We start from the raw sequence: 27548 nt of genomic DNA on the forward strand, positions 1-27548 counted from the left end.
GCGCCTCCAGTTTTCGCAGGCAAGTAAGGAACCAGCTCGCTTATGATTCAGTTCTATGAACAGGTAGTATTCGCTCATATTAATCAATAGTACCACATCGCTGCTTTACATGAAATTACACCAATTTATATATGTCCGCAAGTACACAAGGAACAAGCTTGGCAAGAAATAAAAGAGATGCCTGAATAAGGATGGATTGCGTTGCGCTATAATAGGAATAAAGAGGGGACATGCAAGGAGATCCAATTAATGCGGGAATAATGGTTGATTGTGTTGCCCGAATAAAAGAAGGAATGTGTTGCGCTATAAAAGAAAAATAAAAGAGAGGACGTGTGGAGATCCGACAAATATGGGATGTGTAAATAAATAAGGACATGTATGGCAAGAAATAAAAAAGAGGCCTAAAGATGGGGTGTGAATTAAAAGAGAGGCCTAAAGATGCGATGTTGGTACGCTATAAAAGAATGGCAAGAAAATCCGATGTATATGCCGATAATTTGACACAAAAAAATGTTGTTTATGTTTTTTTAATCTTCACGCCTTTAATTAATATGCATGTGGATTTTTTTCAAGAGTTGCAACAAAAATATTTGCACATAAAAAATAAACATGATAGAGGATGCATGAAGAATTTCATAGCGATGTTTCACGTTAGAGGGAAACAAGGACGAGCTTGGCGCGGTGGTGCGAGGATAAGCTTGAGGTCGTGGAGCGAAGCCAAGAGCTAGAATGATGTTCAACATGCCCTAAGTTGGTTACGCTTAACCGCCCACGATGCATGTATGTCTCCGTAGTGTGCAAATGTATAATGTTTATTTTTATCGTTTTCCTTTACCCATAACAACACCCCATTTCACGTACGTCATGAAGAAATCTAAGAACAACTTTGTTTCTGCTGCAACTACATATTCTCAAACTCTAAACCACCATTTATAGACTATAAGAGTGTGTGACATTTTTTTCTCCCGTTGCAACGCATGAACTCTTTTGCTAGTAATAATAAAACATAGATTGATTTTGTCGGGTTCACCGTCACAATACGTCTTTTTCATGCGAACTTACATTTTTAATTTGAATTTAAAACGTATACGCGAGGTGGTACTAAAAAGCGGCAATCAATTAATAAGTGAAAAACGATTCGTGCGTTGTATCGGGCCTTGTCCTGCTGCGCACTGGCGATCCGGTCTGTTCCTCTTCTTCCGACCGAACCCCTGTTCCTCCTCCTCCTCTGTCTTGCTCGATCTCTATCCCCGCACATCTTCTTTCGCCGCGGTGAGCCCAACACATCCGCCCCTGCTCCAGCTGCAGGTCTTCCTCCATACGACGACCGCGGTGCCAAAGGGCCCCACATCCCAACTGGAAGGCAGATCCCCAGACCCAGATCCCCTCCCTTTGCAGCCGAGGACGAGGCCCTGGATTTCATCGCCGAGGAGAAGCTGACGGTTGAGGTGAAGGAGGAGGTCGTGGTGGTGTGGAGGAGGTCTAGGAGTACGTGGAGCCGTCGGAGGAGGCCAAGGTGTACTTCGTTATGACGTCAGCAGCGAGCACCTCGCGCAACTCTTCGATCAGGCCGGCGTCGTCGAGGTTGCCGAGGTGAGCATCTCTTCCTCTTAGACCATCTTGAACGCTGGATGCTAGCAAAAGGTGCTGGAATTTGTTTCCGAATCGATCGGTCTGGATGCATCAAGCGCTTGGATATTTTCCTCCGCAGGAGGTAGAATACTGAAGGTGTTTGCAATCTGTAATTAACACCCTACTTAGCATCAAGCATTGATAGAGAGGGCATTTAGATGAATTTTAATTTTGGCATCGTATCTATTTTCTTAATCTCTAAGCGTCTACACAGGCGACCAACGTTTAAAGTCTTGTGTCCTGACAACATTGGAATTTAAGAATATCATTTTTCACATACAGACCACATCAAGTCGATGTATACCAATAATGTCAATGAGGAGTCAATGTACTTAGCATGAGGATATTATTTGGTCGATGCATACAGACCACAGCAAGTCGATGAATTTTTTGACCCTGATACTATCTTTGAGCAGGCCAGTGGGTTGAGGTTACCGTGGTGAGCAACTCTTCCTCTTTGACCATCTTCAGTGCTGGATGATAGTTTCACAGTCAATATGTGGCATCGGTGACAAAAGCTGCATCAAGTTTGCACAACGTAAAATACTGACGGTGTATTCAATCTGTAATTAGCACCCATACTTAGCATCAAGCGGTCACAGAGTTTTACTTAAAAAAGCAGTGACAGAGAGGACGATTAGATGGTTTTTAATTTTACGGTATGTATTTTTTGTATTTTGAGCGTCTACACAGGTGACCCGCATTATAGATGATGTTAGTGTGCTGCCACTGTCGTTCCTCTGTAGACACACGCACATTTTGTCTGGTGAAGGGAATGCCTCAAATCATCGGACCACTGATTATGTGTCGTGTTCTTGCAAGACTGAAACTGACAAATTCGGTTAATGTAGTGGTTGTGTTGTTGATGCTCATATGATGGAGCAACCAGCCGTGGTGGAGAGGCTAATAGATAGTTTTAGTATTCAGACTTCCAGTTTTCTGCTAGCTCTACTCTGCTTTGTCCTTTCATAATGGCAATGTAGCAGTTGTGTGATACGATTGCAACGTGGAGTCTTCACTGCATATTACCTACCGGACCGATATGTTTTTGTCGACATAAAAGTCTATCCTGAATTTGCTATTCAGGTGGCAAATCCAATAATTTATTTACTGTATTTGCATTTTGCAAGATAATTTGACTGCCAAAGTGCTACATCGTATCTCACTAGACCTATTGAGTAAGTGGTAATTTTTCCTTTATATATCATTCCGATTTCTATATGCACTGTTCATATATTCCTTGCATTGTTCAGTTACCAATTTTCATAAGGGTCATACTTGCTGGACCATGGCACACCTTCCAATGCAGGTTGCTTCCATGACCATACTTCAAATAGGGAAAATTAGTTTGCCTCTCATCATCCACTTTGGACCCTCTTTGCGTGGGCATTTTTTTCAAAGCGTACTTGTATAAAATTAACTGTATTAGTTTTCAGTTTATATCTGTCCATGGTTTGCTCACATCAAAAATATTGACAGCTATATAGTTCCCGAGTTTGGTGCAACCGAAATACTTATAATCCAGTCCAACATAGATTGTTTACCCCTATTGGAACATGCATTTATGTTCCTCGATGAGTATGGCAGAATCCAACCTCCGTTCGTCCTTTAAACTAGGGCTCCATGGCTGCCAACTGACGGAGCAAGAACAGAGACCGCCCTCTCCTCCAATTTGGAGCTCCATGGCCGCCATTCGACAGGCGCACTGCCGTTGTTGCCTCCTCACAGCCTCACCTGGGAGAGCGCAGGCGCGAACGTCACCCACAACCTGCCTCATGTTCAGTCAACAAGCTGTAGTTCAATTAGGTCCATTGCTCCTCTTACATGCAGAAACTGGGAAGATCACGGTCTTCACTCATTCTTTTCTGAACAACATATACACTGCAGGTATACGAGAAAAAAATATATTGTATTGCTTGGAAAAAATATGTGAAATTGGCAGGCATCAATTTGACCAGGTTTACAAGCTATTAGATGTGCATTTTTAAGATGCGGTAGTCATACTTTCTACTGGAATTTGACTTATAATTCTAAAGATTTCCTGAGCAACAGAATGCAGCTGCAACTTGAATTTTTTATGTCAATTGGAAGTTTGGAACGAACACATCTGTTTCTAGAATGTTGACATGTTTCTGTATGCAAAATGAACTATTGTGCTTTATAAAGCTGACAAGGAATGTTTGCTTAATGGCTTTCTATTTTCTCTCTCATTTGAACACTAATGATGATGATACGGTCAAATTATTTTAGGTGACTCATCCTGGTTTATTTTCTCATTGTCATATGAAGTGCCAAATATCAATTTCCTACATTTGCTGCCAAAATTTTACAAAATAGCTTCAGTTATTTATTGGTGTGCATCTTTTTATATATAGGATGACTGTCTCTTCCCTGCTTATTCTTTTATGTTTTCAAATGAGAAACATATCTAATTACTCACCTTTCAGGGGGAGAGCTGTTATGATCCTCACATTCCATGAGTTCCAGACCTATTGAATAAGCAAGGTTTGGTCTAAGAAAGTGAGGTTCTCGTGTAATTTTCATAGGTCATCAAATCCCTTTGATAGGGGTTAAAGGAGATGGTGGCTTCAAGTATGCCTCAAGAGATTTGGCAGCCCTTTGGTTTGTTACTGAATAATAATAATTGATATTTTTTTTCTATACCTCTTTCTTGGTGTTCCTGTTTTCTGTAGAATCGAAGTGGTATATTTCATAGTTGATGCAGTTCTGCCATTGTAGGTGTGCTTTTCTGGTACAGCGAGGAGATTTCTATTTTTCAAAAAACATACAGTAAGGATAGTTCAGCAGAAACTTTCACGAAGTAATAGTGATGTATTACCTATGCCCGTGGCATTGTTCTAGCTTTCAGGAAGTGGTATCGAGGAATGTGTTGCTTGATGAAGGATCAGGGTAGATAGTTTAAGTGGAAGATGCAAAATTATGGAAATTCGTGGGCAGTCTGCTGCTTCTTTTAGAGGAGGTGATGGTGGTTTCCTTTATTGGTATCGAATAATAGTTACACTGTTTATGAGGTTACATTGAGAAAAAGCTCAGGGTACATTGGCCTAATTACAATGGTTTTTAGTGTAAAAACAAAAGCTAGCTAGCTCTTGTGTCGTCTGATTCGCTTCCCTTCCATGGTGCTTGCATTTGATCTTCCAATTTGATTTACAACTTAAGCATTAGTTTGCGAAGCGGACGGATTGATGAAGCGCATAGTGGTCAAGGGAGAGACATGATGCAAGAGAGAAACTTTAGCGCTTATTGCGACGCCCAATCATTACTTGCCCTTTCTCTTCAGCGCCCAGTCATTACTTGCCCTTTCTCTTCAGCGAAGCACATACCTGTACGTAGAAAGGAGAGATGGGATGAGTTTGAAGTTCATAATCCATCTAAGCATCACATAAGTGAGTTATAACTTTGAAACTATTAATTCTTTCTATAGGAATAGCCCGTTAGTATTTGATCGATACTTTGAACCAGTTACTATTTTTAAAATAGAGTGTCGTGAGTCTTCTTCATTCATGTTTTCTCCCGTTGCATTGCGTGGGCATTTGTTTATTATTGTTTTGCTATGGTTCAATGCAAATATGCTTTCACTATGTTGATCATATCGTTTAGAAACTGTACCATAAAGGCATTGTGTGGGTTTTGATTTGGTTCTTATGAAGCAACCCGTTTATTGGCATCAAACCTTTTACATAGCTGGTATGTAAAAACATTTTGCACGGAGTCCCCCGCATGGGCCGGCCTAAGCATACGGAAGACACAGTGCGTCCGTTTAGGCACAACGCTGTAGAAGACACAACGCGTCCGTTTAGGCTGGCCCATGTGCGAGTGCCTGTTTTTTTAGTTTAGTTTTTTAATTTTGATGTTCTGTTTTTGTTTTTTTCTACTCTAAATAATTTGGAACTTTAAAAAACTTTAGAATTTTTTTTAAATATGAACTTTGAAATACAATGTTCCAGAAAAGGAAAACTGCTCAGGATATTTTAAAAAATGTTCGTAAAAAAATCTAGGATTTTGAAGAAAAAAGTACGTGTATTATGAATTATTAATGAAATTGAAAAAAATGTTTGCTAATTCAAAAAAATTCATGCATATTAAAAAATGTCCTTAAATTTTATAAATTGTTCATGAATTACAAAAGAGTTTACTGATTCATAAAACGTTTGTTGATTCAGAAAATGTTCATGCATTTCAATTTTTTTGTGAATTTAAAAATTCCACCAATTTTGAAAAGAATGTTCGCCTATTCTAGAATTGTTCGCCAATTCAAAAGAAAATGCTTAAAAACCGCTCGCAATATAAAAAATGTTCACAATTTTGTAAAAATGTTTGTAAATAGTAAAAAATGTTCACAACTTTTAAAAATGTTCCCAAATTTGTAAAAATGTTCACGGTTGATCGAAGATATGTAGTTAAACAGTAATGCTTCTGAGTCTTTGTGACTATATGCTCGTGTGAATTTTGAAGAATTAACTGTTGGGGTGGATTGGAATATTATAGTATTTTTTAATAAACATTCTTGAAATTCAGAATAATTCTATGAATTATCAAAGTTTTTTACAACCACGATATTTTTTGGAAAATGTGAACATTTCCTCAATTTGTGAATAAACTTTTAAAAGGAAACATTTTCTTGCATTTGTGAACAAAATTTCAAAATCACGCGATGAGGTATGAACAAAATGTGGTCATCATCATTGAAGATTATCATTTTTTTCCCGTTGCAACGCACGGGCCCTTTTGCTAGTAATAACATAAATGACATACTGCTATTATTGCACAAGCAGCAAAGCAGAAGCAGTTCAAAAATAGCCAAATTCTGGCCAAAATTTGCAAATACGCTTAATCTACCACTTAGGGCCAAAGTGAGGCATTTTTCCATTGCTCAGCGCTTAAGCGTCGCTTAACAATGCTTACTTGAACATTGATAAAGGGATTCGTCTTGCTGCATGTCCGTCCGGACCTTCCTTGCCCCTGAAGTTGCAATCAATTACCCACCACTGCCATCCATAAGTGGTAGGAAATGATTTGCTGAAGATCCGGGAAAAAAGAGCTGCCCGAACTGACTCTTGTTCCCCAATCCGGAAATGATTTGCTAAAGATCCGGAAAAAACAATCCATAAGTGGTAGAAAATGATTAGCTAAAGATAAAGGTCTAAAAAAGCTTCCCGACCTGAACCTTTTTCCCCAATCCAAAAAACGATCTGCCGAAGATCCGGATAAACAATTACCCACCACTGCCATCCGTAAGTGGTAGTAGAGAACGATTCACTAAAGATCCAGAAAAAGGAGTTGCACATCCGACCCTTGTTCCCCAATTCGAAAAATGATTTGCTGAAGATCCGGAAAAAATGCCAAACCCGATCCTTCTTTCCCTAATCCAGATGACCCACAGTTAGAAAGAAAACATGGACAACCCAACCTCCCTGCGCACCGCCGGCGTCTCCCTGGCGGCCACCTCCGCCGAGGAACCCACTGCCACCGCTTCGTGCTAGGTCATTCACCGGTTTTGTTTGAACTTGTTGCACGCTATTGGGTTAAAAAAATGGAAATGTTTTTATGGACCTGATGGTTGCCCGAATGGGTCGGGTCACCCATCGAGTGTGGGTATGGGTCGTCTGTCAAACCCAGGGGTTAGGTTGTGGGTTGACCCGACTAGCTATTCGGGCATGGATTTTTTAGAGGTCGGCCCAATGAAGCATGACCCGGTTGCCAGCCTGACTCAAGGGCCTCGCCCGCTGCCCTCCCATGGACCCGGAGCGCCGCTATCCCCCAGCCAACTGTATGCCTCTGCTAGACCACCCCGTTACTGCTGATCCTGTGCACTGCCGCTCAAATAATTACATATATCAGAGCTACTGGAGGCCTCATCGCACACCGCCTAAATAAACTGCAAATATGAAGCACCAAAGTCCTAATTACCGAAAAATTGACATCGCAAACCGCATCCAGATCCCCGGGGGATCCAAGGTGCGCACACCACACCCCCTCACATATAATCCTTGACACCGCCGCCTTTAAACATGCCATTGCGTCATCACGAGAGCAGTCGGTCCGCCATTGCCACGGCCGTCGCAACATTTGAAATAGTCATGCACGTTGTCTCAACACTACCATGACCATGAAACACGTTGTCGCGGCATTTTCGACGCAATCGGGCCTCCGTAAGACAACGTCACATCATAGCGTCGCCATGACCGTTGAGCCATGCCGTCGTAGCAGCATCGCAGTCGCTGAAGCACCGCATGGGCATTAGAAGCGTGTCGCCGCGCCATCGCCACGGCCGTCAGAGCACTGCACATGCGTTAGAAGTGTGTCGTGGAGCCATCGTTGCAGCCGTCATAGCACACCTGAAAGCATCAACGCGGTCGTCAGAGCATGCCGCCGCACTCATCGAAGCTCGTGATGGGAGTTTGTAGCATGTCATTGTGCCAGCACCACAAATAGAAATAATGGAAATGACCCTAATAAAAGAAAGAGCCTCTACCACAACACAAATAATCATAAGTTTATGGATCTGTGGTTCGTGCTTCTGCACGTCCGTCCTGACCCTAATAAAAGAAAGTGTCTCTACCACAACTCAAATTACCATAATATACTTCACTACCACAACGTTTTCTTTAACACTAATAAACGGATTCGTGCTTCTGCCCGTTCGTCCCGACTTTGCCCCTGAAGTTTCAAACAATTACCCACCACTACCATCCGTAAGTGGTAGAAAATGATTCGATAAACATCCAAAAAAGAGAGCTGCATGACCCGACCCTTCTTCCCCAAGCAAGGAATTTTTTTACTAAAGATTCAGAAAAAATCAATTACTCACCACTGCTATCCATAAGTGGTAGAAAATGTGTTGCTGAAGATCCGGAAAAAGACTGCCTGACCCGACCCTCGTTCCCCAATCAAGAAAACGACTCGCTAAAGATCTGGTAATAACAAACACCCACCACTGCCATCCATAAGTGGTAGAAAATGATTCGCTGAATATCCAAAAAAGAGCTGCCCTACCAAACCCTTGTTCCCCAATCCAGAGTACGATTTCCAAAAGATCCGAAAAACAATAAACCACCACTGCCATCCATAAGTGGTAGAAAATGATTCACTAAAGATTCGAAAAACCGCTAACCGACCTGCTCATTGGTCGCTAATCCGGAAAACAATTTGCTAAAGATCTGAAAAAGTTATTACATGCCACTGCCATCCATAATTCATAGAAAATGTTTCGCTAAAGATCCGAAACAAAAAAGAGCTGCCAGACCCGACCCTTGTTCCCCAATCTGGAAAACTATTTGATTCAGAAAAATAATTGCCCAACCTGACCCATCTTCACCCAATCCAGATGACCCGTAGTTATAAAGAAAACCCGGATGGCCTGGCCTCCCCACGCGCCGCCGACGTCTCCCACCACACAAACGTCCCCGTGGCTACCGCCTCCGACGCCAAGGAACCCACAACCACCGCTTCCTGCTAGACCATTCACCGGTGTCAAGGTTTCTCGTCGCTATCGGCTCACATGTGCCCATCCACCATATAAGGGGCCTCGCGCGCCACGCTTCCCTGGACCCTGACTGCTGCTGCCTCCAGCCACCTGCGAGCCTCCACCAAACCAAAACGTCGCCGCTGATCCATTGTTCCTCCACTCGAATAACTACATATATCAGAGCTGCTGGAGGCCTTAGCCCACACCGCCTAAATAAACCACAAATGACATACACCGAAGTCCAAACTATTGAAAAATTTACATCACAAACTGCAACCAGATCCTAGGGGGATCCAAGGTGGGAGCGGATATGAGTGGGGGGAGAGGGTGGTTGAGATATTACCAGCCGGGCGAACAAAATCAAGATGAAGGCGTCCTTGACCTTGGACCCGCGGAGCCCCTCGAGGGTGGTCCGATGCTCGGTGATGCAGCGGAAAATGATGAACGCGTAGCCATGGTACGCGACGCGCATGATGACGCACTCGAGTGCCTTGTGCGGGGTGAAGAACGCCACGAAGTCGTCCTCGCCCGTGTGTGCAGGCAGGTTGCTGACCCATAGCAGGTTCTTCTCGTCAGTGGCAACTTGCATGGCGGCGACGGCGGCTACACCCCAAGCGCCGGCGCGCTTTGATTCCTTCGATGGTGAGGCCGATGGCTTGGTGGCCTCCAAGGCTACAGAGGGCTCCGCAGGCGGTGGATCCGATGACATCCGTGTCAGAGGAGAACAGGGTAGGGAGAGATCAGCGGGAGCTAGGGTTAGTATGTGGGGATCTAGGATGTCTGTCTCGGGGAATAGAACAAGGTGAGGAAACTTGCCCATGCGCCGGACTGTATATACTGCGGGCAAGGCAGTGCTGAGTCCGTGGGTGGCATCTTTTCTATCCCCGATCCAACATCATCCACACACCCATTCCCATCACCAGAACACTAAAAAAACTATCCCATCACCACGAATTGTCAAGTATGAACTTCTCAAAAAGCAAGTTTACCCAACACATAGTTCAAAGTTTTCATTACGCCTTAATAACCAAGGGCAAATAGATTATTCATAATCCATGAATGCATCACGTCAATCTATCTAGCAAAATAAACACAAAGAAATAGCAACATACGTAGTTAGTCGTTATCTTATTTATCGGGAGACATGACTATGGGGCCCGCCCACCGTAACCTCTCACAACCATATCCTCTCCCCGCGACATATTCTTGTCCACATGTTCCCTATGAGGCTGCATTCGTATGTATTACCCGGAGGGTGGGGTGGGGGCAGATGGACGAGCATAGTCGGCTCGAACCCGATTATCCTTCGCTTGGGAAAAATACTCACAAAAATATGAACTTCATAGACACCTTTTAATTTATTTCATGGAGTTAGTTAGTAATTACTTTCCGACTTAAATACATCTAAAAAAGAAGGAATGCATACAATATCTCATTGGCATAATACACTTCACTACCAAAAATAGAATAAAGTAAATGACCCTAATGAAAGAGAGTGTCTCTATAGAAACACAAATAGTCATAAGTCTATGTAAGTGTGGTTACATCATACACGCAGGCACATTGTTGTTTATGTTAATGTTTTATCATACAAGTCTATGTTAATTTTTTATGTTAATGTTTTAACAATCATGTTTCATTAATCCATATGGATTTGACCCGTATCCCTCCAAACTATATGCCAAAGAGGAATATAAAATATGTCCCATTCACGACTTTATAGGTAGAAATGGCATCTTCCAGCTACTCAGAGTCGATGTATGCAAAAGTTTGATAAATGGAGAATTGAACACCTTCAATCTTTCCAATCCTATGAAACTCTTCATCCGCCTCCTGCTTTGAAATAGATGAACTAGATCCCCCAACACATAGGTTCCTAATAGATCTATCATGTAGAATCCAATCAAAGAACAAATGCCATAAGAAGGCATACTATTTCTATAATGAAATAGATGAATAAAATCCTCATACAAGTAGTCCTAGCAACAAAACAATGAGATAGCTATGAATGGTCTAAATTAAAGTGAAATAGATCAAAGATAAAATACACTTCATATTTATATCAAATCACAACCTGAATAACTGCAAATTGTGTCACTTGTGCACAATTCATTAAAGAACTTTAGAACATGAATGGAGCAATTTCACTAAAGAAATAAACAACTATGACTAACCAAGGATTATTCTGTTTTAGTACATCATTCATTATTAGTACATCATTCAAACTTAAATCAGAGCCTACCATAGTTACTAGATATTGTATGCATCCCGTATATGTTGTGAGCGGGGCAGGGATGGCTTTGCGTGTGGGTGGGCCATCTGATTATGCCACCTTGAGAAAAATAATCGCAAAAACATGGCCTTCATATACACCTTCTAATTTATTTCAAGGAGTTGGTAACACCTCAAAAGAAGGAATGCATACAATATCTCATTGGCATAATATACTTCACTACCACAAATAGAACTAATGTAAATGACCCTAATAAAAGAAAGTGTCTCTACCACAACACAAATAATCATAAGTTTATGTTTATGTGGTTCGTGCTTCTGCCCGTCCGTCCCGACCCTAATAAAAGAAAGTATCTCTACCACAACACAAATGACCACAATATACTTCACTACCACAACACTTACTTGAACACTGATAAATGGACTCGTGCTTCTGCCCGTTCATCTTGACTTTGCCCCTGAAGTTGCAAACAATTACCCACCACTGGCATCCATAAGTGGAAGAAAACGATTCGCTAAAGATCTGATGAAAAAAGAGCTGCCCAACCTGACCCTTGTTCCCCAATCCCGGAAATAATTTGTTGCAGGTCCGGGAAAAACAATCCATAAGAGGACAATACAACAACAAGAACCAAGAGAAGTAAATAGTAGTACCTTTGCATGTCCAACTCCCATTTCACCTAGTGGCAATGATCCTGTACCGTTGAAGTTGCCTGCTTCTGACTATTCCTATCAAAATCAGTACCAATGACCAAATACTAAGGCAACATCCCTTGAAAAACTGCAACCTAGAAAAACTTCACAGACCCAGTCAACAATAATAGATGCATAGCGCTCTTCCTCTGGACCTCCAGAAATCAACACACAATTCCTTGCCCCCTAAATCTGTCCCCATTAATGGCTCTATGATAAAAACTGGCAACTTCCAGCTTCTCAAAGTCGATGTATGCAGAAGTTTGATCATGGGAGAATGCAACACCTTGAATCTTTCCAAACTTTTGGAACTCTTCCTATACCTCCTTCTTTGAGATAGACAGACTAATTCCTCCAACCCATAGGTTCCTAGCAGCTCTTGCTTGTAAAAACCAATCAACAAACACATGTAAACATCATGAGGGCATAAATCTTTACACAACACCAGCATAACAGTTTCACCCTAGAACATGGAACAATCACCAATCTAGGAGTATTTCAATACCTACTAATAAAGGATAATGTGCAAAAAAAGCGGAAGGCCACAACATAGAGCAATGGGCGCTTAAGCGCGCTTGAGCATTTTTTCAAAGTTGGCCAGAACTTGACTGTTTTGAATAGTATGCATAGCAAATAGGAAACATTGCACACTGTTAGTTGAAGTAGCATCTAAAATGATCTTCATAACATAATAAATACACATCAGGTTCACACAACAAGAAAACGACAACTAAAATGTAGTTCAGTTCAAATAGACATAGCCAAATGCAGATCATCTTTCAAGTTCTGAAGGAAACAACTCCCGTACAGATCCTAATAATAACATAAATGACATACTGCCATTAGTGCACAAGCAGCAAAGCAGAAGCAGTTCAAAAATAGCCAAATTCTGGCCAAAATTTTCAAATACGCTTAATCTACCACTTAGGGACAAAGTGAGGCATTTTTCCATTGCTCAGCGCTTAAGCGTCGCTTAACAATGCTTACTTGAACATTGATAAAGGGATTCTTGTTTCTGCATGTCCGTCCGGACCTTCCTTGCCCCTGAAGTTGCAATAAATTACCCCCACTGCCATCCATAAGTGGTAGGAAATGATTTGCTAAAGATCCGGGAAAAAAGAGCTGCCCGAACTGACTCATGTTCCCCAATCTGGAAAATGATTTGCTAAAGATCCAAAAAAATCCATAAGTGGTAGAAAATGATTAGCTAAAGATCAAGGTCTAAAAAAAGCTTCCCAACCCGACCCATTTTCCCCAATCCGAAAAACGGTCTGCCGAAGATCCGATAAACAATTACCCACCACTGCCATCCGTAAGTGGTAGTAGAGAACGATTCGCTAAAGATCCAGAAAAAGGAGTTGCACGATCTGACCCTTGTTCCCCAATCTGGAAAATAATTTGCTGAAGATCCGGAAAAGAATGCCAAACCAGATCCTTCTTTCCCTAGTCCAGATGACCCACGGTTAGAAAGAAAACATGGACAACCCAACCTCCCTGCGCACCGCCGGCATCTCCTTGGCAGCCACCTCCGCCGAGGAACCCACTGCCACCGCTTCATGCTAGGTCATTCACCGGTTTTGTTTGAACTTGTTGCATGCTATTGGGTTAAAAATGGAAATGTTTTTATGGACCTGATGGTTGCCCGAATGGGTCGGGTCACCCATCGGGTGTGGGCATGGGTCGTCTGTCAAACCCAGGGGTTGGGTTGTGGGTTGACCCGACTAGCTATTCGAGCATGGATTTGTTAGAGGTCGGCCCAACGAAGCCTGACCCGGTTGCCAGCCTGACTCAAGGGCCTCGCCCGCTGCCCTCCCATGGACTCGGAGCGCCGCTATCCCCCAGCCAACTGTAAGCCTCTGCTAGACCACCCCGTCACTGCTGATCCCGTGTGCCACCGCTGAAATAATTACATATATCAGAGCTACTGGAGGCCTCATCGCACACCGCCTAAATAAACTGCAAATCTGAAGCACCGAAGTCCTAATTACCGAAAAATTGACATCGCGAACTGCAGCCAGATCCCTGGGGAATCCAAGGTGGGAGCGGATCCGAGGGGGAGAAGGAGGGGGTGAGAAGTTACCAGCCGGGTGTACTCGACCCAGATGAACACACTCTTGACCTTAGACACGCGGAGTGCCTCGAGGGCGTCCCGGGACTCAGTGACAGAGTGGAAAAGGATGAACACGTAGCTGCGGGAGCCGACGCATGCGACGACGCAGTCGAGCACCTCGTGCGGGGAGAAGGCCGCCATGATGTCTTCCTCGCTTCCGTGCGCGGGCAGGTTTTCGACCCACAACGCGTTCTTCTCGTGTGCGGCCCCTAGCACGGCGGCGGCGGCGCCCAGTGCCAGAGGGCCCCGCGAGCGGCGGGTCCAATGACATCAGCGGTAGTGGGGATCTGGGAAGGGAGAGATCGCCGGGGGCTAGTGTTCGTATGTGGGGATTTGGGCTGTCTAAGACGGGGAACAGAACGGGGTGTGGGGAACCAGCCCGCGGGTCGGACCGTATATACTGTGGACAGGGTAGGGATGGTTGCACGCCTGCGCCGAGTCCGTGAGTGGCACCATTTCTATCCCTGCTCCAATATATCATCCAGACATGACACCTATTCCCATCACTGCTCAAAAAAATGGAAAACGTTTCAAAACTGTCGGATGATTTATTGACTTTGTAAACCACATCCGGTGCCGTCCGATCCTACGTGGTTGTGTGACGCGAGAGCCTTTGTGTCCCCATGCAAAGCTAGCCCATATGTAGTCGAGTTTGTGATTTGAGCTTGCAGCTCGTGACTGCCTTTTTCTAAGGGATCCTTCTTACACTTACTTCACACGCAATGCTTTGCCTGGTAATTATTCATGTGATCATACAAATACTAGAACATCGTATGATTGATCATGGGTGTTGGTTTCATTTGGTATTAGGATGTAGATGAAGTCAATGTTGCGCACACCACACCACACCCCCTCACATGGAATCCTTGCTGCCTCCGCCTTTAAACATGCCATTGCACCATCATCAGCGCTGTCGGGCCGCCATCGCCATGGTCGTCGCAACATCATTGACATAGTCATGCCCGTCGTCTCAACACAGCCGTGACCTTGAGACATGTTGTCGCGGCATCATCGACGCAGTCGGGCCTCGGTCATAGCATCCTTGCATTTGTCAAAACACAACATCGCATCGTTGAATCGCCATGGCCGTTGAGGTATGCCTTCGCAGCATCATCGCGGTTGCCAAAGTACAGCATGGACGTTAGAGGTGTGTCATCACACCATCACCGCGACCAATAAAGCACAACACGAGCGATAGAATCGTGCCGTGGTGCCATCGTTGCAGCTGTCAAAGCACACCTGAAAGAATCAACGCGGTCGTCGAAGCATGCCATCGCACTTGTCGAAGCTCATGATGGGTGTTTGTAGCATGTCATTGTGCCAACGCCACAAATAGAAATAATGAAAATGACCTTAATAAAAGAAAGTGCCTCTACCACAACACAAATAATCACAAGTTTATGTATCTGTGGTTCATGCTTCTGCCCGCCCGTCCTGACCCTAATAAAAGAAAGTGTTTATACCACAACACAAATAACCATAATATACTTCACTACCACAACGCTTTCTTTAATAATGATAAACTGATTCGTGCTTTTGCCTGTTCGTCTCGACTTTGCCCCTGAAGTTTCGAACAATTACCCACCACTGCCATTCATAAGTGGTTGAAAATGATTCGATAAAGATCCAAAAAAGTGAGCTGCTCGACCTGACCCTTCTTCCCCAATCAAGGAAAATTTTGCTAAAGATTCAGAAAAAGCAATTACTCACCACTGCCATCCATAAGTGGTAGAAAACGATTCGCGAATGATCCAGAAAAAATTGCCCGACCCGACCCTCGTTCCCCAGTCCGGAAAACAACTCGCTAATGATCGGGAAATAACAAACACCCACCACTGCCATCCATAAGTGGTAGAAAATGATCCGCTGAATATCCGGAAAAAAGAGATGCCCGACCAAATCCTTGTTCCCCAATCCGGAATACGATTTCCTTAAGATCCAGAAAACCAATAACCCACCACACTCATCCATAAGTGGTATAAAATAATTTGCTAAAGATCCGAAAAAGAGCTGACCGACTAGCTCATTGGTCGCTAATCCAGAAAACAATTTGCTAAAGATCCGAAAAAACAATTATGCACCACTGCCATCCATAACTGGTAGAAAACAATTCTCCTAAGACCCAGAAAAAAAGGTACCAGACCCTACCCTTGTTCCCCAATCTAGAAAACTATTTGATTTAGAAATGTTTTTCCCAACCCGACCCTTCTGCACCCAATCCAGATGACCCGCAGTTATAAAGAAAATCCGGACGACCTGGCCTTCCCTCGCGCTACCGACGTCTCCCTCCACACAAACCTCCTCGCGGCTGCCGCCTCCGGTGCCGAGGACACCACTGCTACCGCTTCCTGCTAGGCCATTCACCGGTGTCAAGGTTTCCCGTCGCTATCGGCTCACATGTTCCCATCCACCATATCAAGGTCCTCACGCGCCGCGCTTCCATGGACCTTGAGCGCTGCTTCCTCTAGCCACCTGCGAGCCTACACCAGACCACCCCGTCGCCGCTGATCCATTGTGCCTCCACTCAAATAACAACATATATCAGAGCTGCTGGAGGCCTCAGCCCACACCGCCTAAATAAACCATGAATGACAAACGCCGAAGTCCTAATTACTGAAAAACTTACATCACAAACTGTAGCCAGATCCCGGGGGGATCCAAGGTGGGAGCGGATAAGAGTGGGGGAGAGGGAGGTTGAGATGTTACTGGCCGTGCGAACTCAATCAGGCTGAAGGCGCCCTTGACCTTGGACCCACGGAGCGCCTCCAGGGCGGTCCGACACTCGGCAACTAATGGAGCAGAAAATGATGAAGGCGTAGTTGCGGTACTCGACACGCATGATGAAGCAACCGAGTGCCTTGTGTAGGACGAAGGACGCCACGACGTCGTCCTCACCCGCATGCACAGGTAGGTTGCCGACCTACATCGCCTTCTTCTCGTGGCAGAAACTTGCGTGGCGGTGACGGCGGTTGCACCACTAACGCCGGCGAGCTCTGATTCCTTAGAAGGTGAGGCCGATGGCCTGGTGGCCTCCACGGCCATGGAGGGCTCCGCAGGCGGTGGCTCTGACGGCATCCATGGCAGAGGGGATCAGGGTAGGGAGAGATCAACGGGAGCTAGGGTTAGGATGTGGGGATTTAGGCTGTCTGTCACGGGGAATGGAACAAGGTGAGGAAACTAGCCCGCGCGCCGGACTGTATATACTGAGGGTGGGGCTGCGCTGAGTCCGTGGGCGGCACCTTTTCTATCCCAGCTCCAACATCATCTGGACACCTATTCCCATCACCGGAACACTAAAAAAACTATCCCATGACCAAGAATTGTTTATTATGACCTTCTCAAAACAAGCAAGTTTACCCAACACATAGTTCAAAGTTTTCATTACGCCTTAATAACCAAGGAGAATAGCTCATTCATAATCCAAGATTGCATCGCGTCAATCTATCTATCAGAATAAACACAAAGAAATAGAAACATACGTAGTTAGTCGTTATCTTATTTCTCAGGAGACATGACTTTGGGACCCACCCACCGCAACCTCTCGCAACCATATCCTCTACCCGTGACATATTCTTATCCACATGTTCCCTATGGGGCCGCACTTGTACGTATCACCGGGAGGGGAGGGCTGGGGGCAGAGGGATGAGCATAGTCGGATCGGGTATCCTTCGCTTGGGAAAATACTCGCAAAACATGAACTGCATAGACACCTTTTAATTCATTTCATGGAGTTAGTTAGTAATTACTTTCCGACGTAAATACGTCTCAAAAGGACGGAATGCATACAATATCTCATTGGCATAATATACTTCACTACAAAAAATAGTATAATGTAAATGACCCTAATGAAAGAGAGTGTCCAACAGAAACACAAATAATCATAACTTTATGTAAGTGTGGTTACAACATTTCTATACAACATACAAATGGGCACAGTGTTGTTAATGTTAATGTTTTATTAATCATGTTTCATTAATCATATGGATTTGACCTTGTATCCCTGCAAACTATATGGCAAAAAGGAATATAAAATATGTCCCGTTCAGGAGTTTATAGGTGGAAATGTCATCTTCCAGCTACTCAGAGTGGATGTATGCAAAAGTTTTATCAATGGAGAATTCAACACAATTCAATCTTTACAATCCTTTGAAACTCTTCGTCTGCCTCCTGCTTCGAGATAGATGAACTAATTCCTCCAACACATGGGTTCCTAATAGCTCTATCATGTAAAAACCAATCAAAGAACAAATGCCATAAGCAAGCATTCTATTTCCGTAATGAAATAGATGAATACAACCCTCATACAAGTAGTCCTAGCAGCAAAAACTATGAGATAGCTATGAATGGTCTAACTTAAAGTGAAATAGATCAAAGATAAAACACACTTCATATTTATATCAAATCACAGCCTGAATAACAGCAAATTGTGTCACTTGTGCACAACTCATTACACAACATTACCACATGAGTGGAGAATTTTCACTCAAGAAATAAACAACTATGACTAACCAAGGATTATTCTGTATTAGTACATCATTCAAACTTAAATCAGAGCATACCATAGTTACAAGATATTGTATGCATCCTGTATATCTTATGAGTGGGGCAGGGATGGTTTGCTGTGTGGGTGGGCCATCTAATTAAGCCACCTTGAGAAAAATAATCGCAAAAACATGGACTTCATATACACATTTTAATTTAATTCAAGGGGTTGGTTAGTAATAACTTTCCGTCATACAAACGTGTCAAAAAGAAGGAATGCATACAATATCTCATTGGCACAATATACTTCACTACCACAAATAGAAATAATATAAATGACCCTTATAAAAGAAAGTGTCTCTACCACAATGCAAATAATCATAGGTTTATGTATCTATGGTTCGTGCTTCTGCCCGTCCGTCCCGGCCCTAATAAAGGAAAGTGTCTCTACCATAACACAAATGACCATAATTTACTTCACTACCACAACACTTTCTTGAACACTGATAAATGGATTCGTGCTTCTACCCGTTCGTCCTGACTTTGCCCCTGAAGTTGCCAACAATTACCCACCACTTCCATCCATAAGTGGTAGAAAATGATTCGCTAAAGATCCGAGGAAAAAAAGAGCTGCCCGACCTGACCCTTGTTCCCCAATCGGGAAAACAATTTGCTAAAGGTCTAGAAAAAACAATCCATAAGTGTTAGAAAACGATTCGCTAAAGATCAAGGTTAAGAAAAAACTACCCAGCCTGGCTGAAAAGCCTCAGTGCCTGCCCTTACATGGTAAGGGTCGATGCCAGCATCCAGCCTCACCCTTTTGGCTTCTCTCGGATCAAGCGCACTATGAGAAGAATGTACAGACAAAAAAGATGAACCAGCTTCAAGTGTTGGAAGGATACCAAGAGTGATTTGCATTGCACCATAGTCCAAGTATATTGATCTTCCACGTCGAGGATCATACCCTTGTGATGTTCCATGACTACTATGACCGGCCAGCACAAAAATAATCATGTGCGGCATGTGGACTATTATTGTACATCTCTGATCTAGGGAACCCAACAAGCGGTGTTTGGTTATCAAGCCCATTAATGGAGAAAACAACATGAATCCTTGTATTATTGAAAAGAGGCTCATCTAGAAGATTCTTAGCATTAGAAGCTCCTTCGATGGTTGCAAACTCCACAAAAGCATACTACCTTTCTGGAAAAACTTTGATGTTTGTAACGACACCATGTGCTGCCATAGCCCGCCTAAGTGCCTCCTTGTTAACTTTATGTGTATTGGGTAAACCCACCCAAAGAACATTGGTAGGAATTTTTGCCTCTCTCATTCGTACTCTAGCAGAACCCTGACAAACAGAACATGACATGATAGTAAGCAACCTGCAGATCAAAGAGGACAGTAGAACAACAAGAACGAAGAGAAGTAAATAGCAATACCTTTGCATCTCCAACTCCCATTTCGCCAGGTGGAAATGATCATCTACTGCTGAAATTGCCTGCTTCTCACCGTTCCTATCAAAATCAGTACAAATAACTAAATAGTAAGACATCATCCCTTGAAAAACTGGAGCCTAGAAGCACTTCACAAACTCAGTCAACAATAATAGATGCATACCGCTCTTGCTCTGGACCTCTGGAAATCAACACACAATTCCTTGCCCACTAAATTTGTTCCATTCATGGCTCAATGTGGATGTATGCAAAAGGTTGATCATGGGAGAATGCAACACCTTCAATCTTTCAACCTTTTGAAACTCCTCCTCTGCCTCCTACTTTGAGATAGATGGACTAATTCCTCTAGCTCGTAAGTTCCTAACAGCTCTAGCTTGTAAAAGCCAATCGACAAACACAACTAAATGTCATGAGGGCATAAATATTTATACAACACCAGCATAACAATTTCACCCTAGAACAAGGAACAATAAGCAATCTAGGAGTATTTCTATACCTACTAATAAAGGATAATGTTCAAAACAACGGAAGGCCGCAACATAGAGCAATGGGCGCTTAGGCGCGCTTGAGCATTTTTTCGAACATGGCAAGAATTTGTCTGTTTTGAATAGTATGCACAAGAAAATATGAAACATGGCACAGGTAGTTGAAGTAGTATCTAAAATGACCTTCACAACATAGCAATTACACACCAGGTTCACACAACAAGCAAAATGACAAATAAAATGTTGTTTAGTTCAAATAGACATAGCCAAATGCAGATCATATTTCCATGATTTGGCTAGAATCTAAAGGAAACAACTCCCGTACAGACCCTAATAATGACAGAAATGACATATTTTCATTATTGCACAAGCAGCTAAGCAGAAGCAGTTCAAAAATAGCCAAATTCTGGCCAAAATTTTGAAAAACACTTAGCCTAGCTACCACTTACGGCCAAAGCGAAGCATTTTTCCATTGCTCAGTGCTTAAGTGTCGCTTAACAATGCTTTCTTGAACAGTGATAAAGGGATTCATGTTTCTGTATGTCCGTCATGACCTTCCTTGCCCCTGAAGTTGCAACCAATTACCCACCACTGCCATCCATAAGTGGTAGAAAAATGATTTGCTAAAGAATTGGGAAAAAAGAGCTTGCCAAACTGACCCTTGTTCCCCAATCCGGAAAATGATTTACTAAAGATCTCAAAAAACAATCCATAAGTGGTAGAAATCTATTTGCTAAAGATCAAAGTTTAAAAAAGCTTCCCGACTCGAGCCTTGTTCCCCAATCAAATAAACGATCTACTGAAGATCCGGAAAAACAATCACCCACGACTACCATCCATATATAAGTGGTAGTACAGAATGATTCGCTACAGATCTAGAAAAAAAATAGTTGCATGATCCAACCCTTGTTCCCCATTTCGAAAAAAGATTTACTGAAGATCCGGAAAAAATGCTGAACCTGACCCTTCTTCCCCCAACCCAGATGACATGCAGTTAGAAAGAAAATCCGGATAGCCAGACCTCCCTACGCACCACCGGCTTCTCCGTGGCGGCCACCTCAACCGAGGAACCCACTTCCACCACTTCCTGCTAGGTCATTCACTGATTTTGTTTGAACTTGTTGCGTGATAGGCGGATTAAAAAATGGAAATGTTTTCATGCACCCGATGGGTGCCCGAATGAGTCGGGTCACCCATCGGGTGTGGGCATGGGTCGTCCATCAAACCCTAGGGTTGGGTCATGGGTTGACCTGATTAGCTATTTGGGCATGGATTTGGTAGAGGTCAGCCCGGTGAAACCCGACCCGATTGCCATCCTGACTCAAGGGCCTCGCCCGCCACGCTCGAGTGGACCCTAAGCACCACCATCCCCCAGCCACCTGCATGCCTCTGCTAGACCACCCCGTCTCTGCTGATCCCATGTGTCGCCGCTCGCATAATTACATATATCAGAGCTGTTGGAGGCCTCCTCCTACACCGCCTAAATAAACTGCAAAACACAAGTACCGAAGTACTAATTACCGAAAAATTGACATCGCGAACTATAACCAGATCCCGAGGGGGATCCAAGGTGGGAGCGGGTCCGAGTGGGGGAGAAGGAGGGGGTGAGAAGTTACCGGCCGGGTGTACTCGACCCAGATGAATACACTCTTGATCTTGGACCCATGGAGCGCCTCGAGGGTGGCTCGGGACTCGGCGACAGAGCAAAAAAGGATGAACACGTAGCTGCCGGAGCCAGCGCGTGTGGCGACGTAGTCGAGCGCCTCGTATGGTGTGATGGCCGCCATGACGTCTTCCTCGCTTGCGTGCGCGGGGAAGTTGTCGACCCACAATGCGTTATTCTCATGGGCGGCCCTTAGCACGGCGGCGATGGTGGCTCAGTGCCGGAGGGCTCCGACTCCTTCGGCGGGAAGGCTGATGGCCTGGCGGCCTCAGTGGGCCCCACGGGCGGCAGGTCCAACAACATCAGCGGCGGCGGGGATCAGGGCAGGGAGAGATCGCCGGGAGCTAGGGTTTGGATGTGGGGATTTGGGTTGTCTGAGATGGGGAACGAAACGGGGTGTGCGGAACCGGCCCGGGGGTCAGACCGTATATACTATGGGTGGGGCAGGGACTACTGCACGCCTGCACCGAGTTTGTGAGCGGCACCATTTCTCGCCTTGCTCCAATATATCATCAAAAAACGACACCTATTCCCATCACCGCTCAAAAAAAAGTAAAACGTTTCAAAACAGTCGGATGATTTATTGACTTTGTAAGCCGCATCTGGTGCCGTCCGATCCTACGAGATTGTGTGACACGAGAGCCTATGTGTCCCCACACGAAGCTAGCCCTATGGTCGAGTTCATGACTTGTGCTTGCATTCCCATGACTGCCTTTTTATAAAGGATCCTTCTTACACTTACTTCACACGCAATGCTTTGCCAGGTAGTTATACATGTGATCGTACAAATACTATAACATCGTATGCTTGATCATGGGTGCTGGTTTCATTTGGTATTAGGTAGTTCATGGAGTCAATGTTGCACACACCACACCACACCCCCCTCACATGCAATCCTTGAGGCTGCCGTCGCCTTTAAAAATGCCATTGCACCATTATCAGGGCAGTTCAGCCGCCATCGCCGGCCGTGGCCGTCGCAACATCATTGAAGCAGTCATGTTCGTTGTCTCAACACTACCATGACCATGAAACACGTTGTCGCGGCATCGTCGACGTAGTCGGGGTCCGTCATAGCATCGTCGCGGTTTTCAAAACACAACGTCGCATTGTTGAATCACCATGGCCGTTGAGGCATGCCATTACAGCAGCATCGCGGTCGCCAAAGTACAGCATGAGCGTTAGAAGCGTGTCATCGCACCATCACCGCGGCCGGAGAGCACTGCACGGGCATTAGAATCATGTCGTGGTGCCATCATTGTAATCGTCGTAGCACACCTAAAAGCCTCAATGTGGTCGTCGAAGCATGTCGCCGCACTCGTCGAAGCTCATGATGGGTGTTTGTAGCATGTCATTGTGCCAATGCCACAAATAGAAATAAAGAAAATGACCCTAATAAAAGAAAGTGCCTCTACCACAACACAAATAATCATAAGTTTATGTATCCATGGTTCGTGCTTCTGCCCTTCCGTCCAGACCCAAATAAAAGAAAGTGTTTCTACCACAACACAAATGAACATAATATACTTCACTACCACAATGCTTTCTTGAACACTTATAAAAGGATTCGTGCTTCTGCCCATTCATCCCACTTTTCCCCTGAAGTTTTAAACAATTACCTACCACTGCCATCCATAAGTGGTAGAAAACGATTCGCTAAAGATCAAAAAAAGTGAGCTGCCCGACCCGACCCTTCTTCCCCAATAAGAGAAACGATTTGCTAAAGATTCAGAAAAAACAATTACTCACCACTCCCATCCATAAGTGGTAGAAAGCAATACGCTAAAGATCTGGAAAAAACTACCCAACCCTACCTTTGTTCCCCAATCCGGAAATCGACTCGCTAAAGATCTGGAAATAAAAAACACCCACCACTGCCATAAGTGGTAGAAATGATTCGCCGAGTATCCGGCAAAAAGAGATGCCCGACCAAACCCTTGTTCCCCAAACCGGAATACGATTTCCTAAAGATCCGGAAAAACCATAACCCACCACTCCCATCCATAAGTGCTAGAAAATGAATCGCTAAATATTCGAAAAAATAGGTGACCGACCAGCTCGTTGGTCGCTAATCCGGAAAACAATTTGCTAAAGATCCAAAAACAACGCACCACTGCCATACATAAGTGGTAGAAAACGATTCGCTAAAGATACGGAACCAAAAAGAGCTACCAGACCCGACCCTTGTTGCCCAATCTAGAAAATTATTTGATTTAGAAAAAATTGCCCAACCCGACCCTTCTTCACCCAATCCAGATGACCCGCAGTTATAAAGAAAATTTGGATGGCCTGGCCTCCCCGTGCGCTGCCAACGTCTCCCACCAAACAAACCTCCCCGCGGCTGCTACCCGCAGTGCCCAGGAACCCACCGCCAACGCCCAGGAACCCACTGCCGCTGCTTCCTGCTAGGCCATTCACCGGTGTCAAGGTTTCTCATGGGTATTGGCTCATACGTGCCCATCCTCCATATAAAGAGCCTCATGCGCCGCGCTTCCCTGGACCCTGAACACTGCTGCCTCCAGCCATATGTGAGCCTCCACCAGACCTCCCCATCACCGTTGATCCATTGTGCCTCCACTCGAATAACTACATATATCAGAGCTGCGAGAGGCCTCAGCCCACACCGCGTAAATAAACTGCAAATGACAAACACCAAACTCCGAATTATTGAAAAAACTCATCACAAACTACAGACTGATCTCGGGGGGATCCAAGGTGGTAGCGGATATGAGTGGGGGGAGAGGCAGTGTTGAGATATTACCGGCCGGGCGAACTCAATCAGGATGAAGGCGCCCTTGACCTTGGACCCGCGGAGCGCCTCGAGGGTGGCCCGACACTCGCCAATGGAGCGGAAAATGATGAAGGCATAGTTGCGGTACCCGACACGCATGATGACGCAGTCGAGTGCCCTGTGTGGCGGAGGATGCCACGACGTCTTCCTCGCCCGCATGCGCAGGCAGGTTGCCGACCCACATCACCTTTTTCTCGTGGGTGACAAATTGTGTGACGACGACGATGCCTGCATCCCTAACGACTGCGTGCTCCGATTCCTTCGACGGTGAGGCCGATGGCCTGGTAGCCTCCACGGCCATGGAGGGCTCCGCAGGCGGTGGCTCTAACGACATCCGTGGTAGAGGGGATCAGGGTAGGGAGAGATTAGCGGAAGCTAGGGTTAGGATGTGGGGATTTAGGCTGTCTGTCACAGGGAACGGAATAGGGTGAGGAAACTAGCCCATGCACCATACTATATATACTACGGGTGGGGTTGCGCTGAGTCTATGGGCGGCACCTTTTCTATCCTCGCTCCAATATCATCCAGACACCTAGCCGCATCACTGAAACACTAAAAGCCTATCCCATCACCAAGAATAGTTAAGTATGACCTTCTCAAAACAAGCAAGTTTACCCGGCACATAGTTCAAAGTTTTCATTATGCCTTAATAACCAAGGGCAAATATCTCATTCATAATCCAAGATTGCATCGCCTCAATCTATCTAGTAAAATAAACACAAAGAAATAGAAACATACGTAGTTAGTCGTTATCTTATTTCTGGGGAGACATGACTTTGGGGCCCGCCCACCACAACATCTCGCAACCATATCCTCTCCCCATGACGTATTCTTGTCCACATGCTCCCTCTGGGGCTGCACTTGTACGTATTACCGGGAGGGGTGGGGTGGGGGAGAGGGACGAGTGTAGTCAGCTCAAACCTGATTATCCTTCGCTTGGGAAAACTACTCACAAAAACATGAACTTCATAGACACCTTTTAATTTATTTCATGGAGTTACTTAGTAATTACTTTCCGACTTAAATACATCTCAAAAAGAAGGAATGCATACAATATCTCATTGGCATAATATACTTCATTACCAAAAATAGAATAAAGTAAATGACCCAAATGAAAGAGAGTGTCTCTAGAGAAACACAAATAATCATAATTTTATGTAAGTGTGGTTACAACATTTCTATACATCATACAAGAAGGCACATTGTTGTTTATGTTAATGTTTTATTAATCATGTTTCACTAACCCATATGGATTTGAATTCTATCCCTCCAAACTATACGCCAAAGAGGAATATAAAATATGTCCCATTCACAATTTTATAGGAAGAAATGGCATCATCCAGCTACTCAGAGTCGATGTATGCAAAAGTATGCCAATGGAGAATTCAACACCTTCAAACTTTCCAATCCTTGGAACTCTTCGTCTGCCTCCTGCTTTGAAATAGATGAATTAACTCCTCCAACACATAGGTTCCTAATACCTCTATCATGTAAAACCCAATCAATGAACAAATGCCATAAGAAGGCATACTATTTCTGTAATGAAATAGATGAATAAAATTCTCATACATGTAGTCCTAGCAACAAAAAACTATGAGATAGCTATGAATAGTCCAAGTTAAAGTGAAATAGATAAAAGATAAAATACACTTCATATTTATATCAAATCACAACCTGAATAACAGCAAATTATGTCACTTGTGCAAACCTCATTACACAACATTAGCACATGAATGGAGCAATTTCACTCAAGAAATAAACAACTATGACTAACCAAGGATTATTCTATATTAGTACATCATTCCTTACTAGTACGTCATTCAAACTTAAATCAGAGCATACCATACTTATTAGATATTGTATGCATTCCTATATGTTGTGAGATGGGCAGGGATGGCTTTGCCGAGTGGGTGGGCCATCTGATTATGCCACCTTGACAAAAATAATTGCAAAAACATGGCCTTCATGTACACCTTTTAATTTAATTCAAGGAGTTGGTTAGTAATAACTTTAGCTCTTAAACATGTCTAAAAAAGAAGGAATGCATACAATATCTCATTGGCATAATATACTTCACTACAAAAAATAGAAATAATGTAAATGACCCGAATAAAAGGAAGTGTCTCTACCACAACGCAAATAATCATAAGTTTATGTATCTGTGGTTCGTGCTTCTGCCCATCCGTTCCGACCCTAATAAAAGAAAGTGTCTCTACCACAACACAGATGACCACACTATAGTTCACTACAAAACACTTACTTGAACTCTAATAAATGGATTCATGCTTTAGCCCATTCATCCTGACTTTGCCCCTGAAGTTGCAAACAATTACCCACCACTACCATCCATAAGTGGTAGAAAACGATTCGCTAAAGATTCAAGGAAAAAAAGAGCTGCCCGGCCTGACCCTTGTTCCCCAATCCGAAAACCAATTTGCTAAATGTCCGGAAAAAACAATTCATAAGCTGTAGAAAATGACTCCCTAAGATCAAGGTTAAAAAAAGCTACCTGACTCG

At 44.1% G+C, this 27548-nt stretch overlaps 1 protein-coding gene across 5 annotated transcripts; it reads left to right on the forward strand.

Moving 5' to 3' along the window:
• Nucleotides 1-1170: 1170 nt before the first annotated feature.
• LOC119302471 lies at nt 1171-4701 on the forward strand. 5 transcript variants are annotated; one of them, XR_005147611.1, is made up of 3 exons: nt 1171-1593; nt 2049-2071; nt 3250-4701. XR_005147611.1 is itself a non-coding variant. In XM_037579509.1 (3 exons), exons 1-3 carry the CDS (start codon nt 1529-1531, stop codon nt 4126-4128), a joined length of 384 nt encoding a protein of 127 aa, XP_037435406.1. In that variant the 5' UTR covers nt 1171-1528; the 3' UTR covers nt 4129-4701. The 5 variants fall into 5 exon arrangements, 1 of the variants encoding a protein (XP_037435406.1); XM_037579509.1 differs by lacking the exon at nt 2049-2071 and having other exon boundaries at nt 3250-3519; nt 4080-4701; XR_005147609.1 differs by having other exon boundaries at nt 1171-2071.
• The last annotated feature ends 22847 nt before the right edge of the window (nt 4702-27548 follow it).

The sequence above is a fragment of the Triticum dicoccoides genome, chromosome 5A, assembly GCF_002162155.2.
Source record: "Triticum dicoccoides isolate Atlit2015 ecotype Zavitan chromosome 5A, WEW_v2.0, whole genome shotgun sequence".
In the NCBI taxonomy this organism is placed as follows: domain Eukaryota; kingdom Viridiplantae; phylum Streptophyta; class Magnoliopsida; order Poales; family Poaceae; genus Triticum; species Triticum dicoccoides.

Excerpts from the sequence above, each read along its gene's own strand:
- LOC119302471 (XM_037579509.1), top strand. The coding sequence starts at position 1,529 with ATGACGTCAGCAGCGAGCACCTCGCGCAACTCTTCGATCAGGCCGGCG. Across the intron at positions 1,594-3,249 it reads GCGTCGTCGAGGTTGCCGAG|GGCTCCATGGCTGCCAACTG; the intron begins GTGAGCATCTCT and ends CCTTTAAACTAG. Across the intron at positions 3,520-4,079 it reads GAACAACATATACACTGCAG|GGGGAGAGCTGTTATGATCC; the intron begins GTATACGAGAAA and ends CTCACCTTTCAG.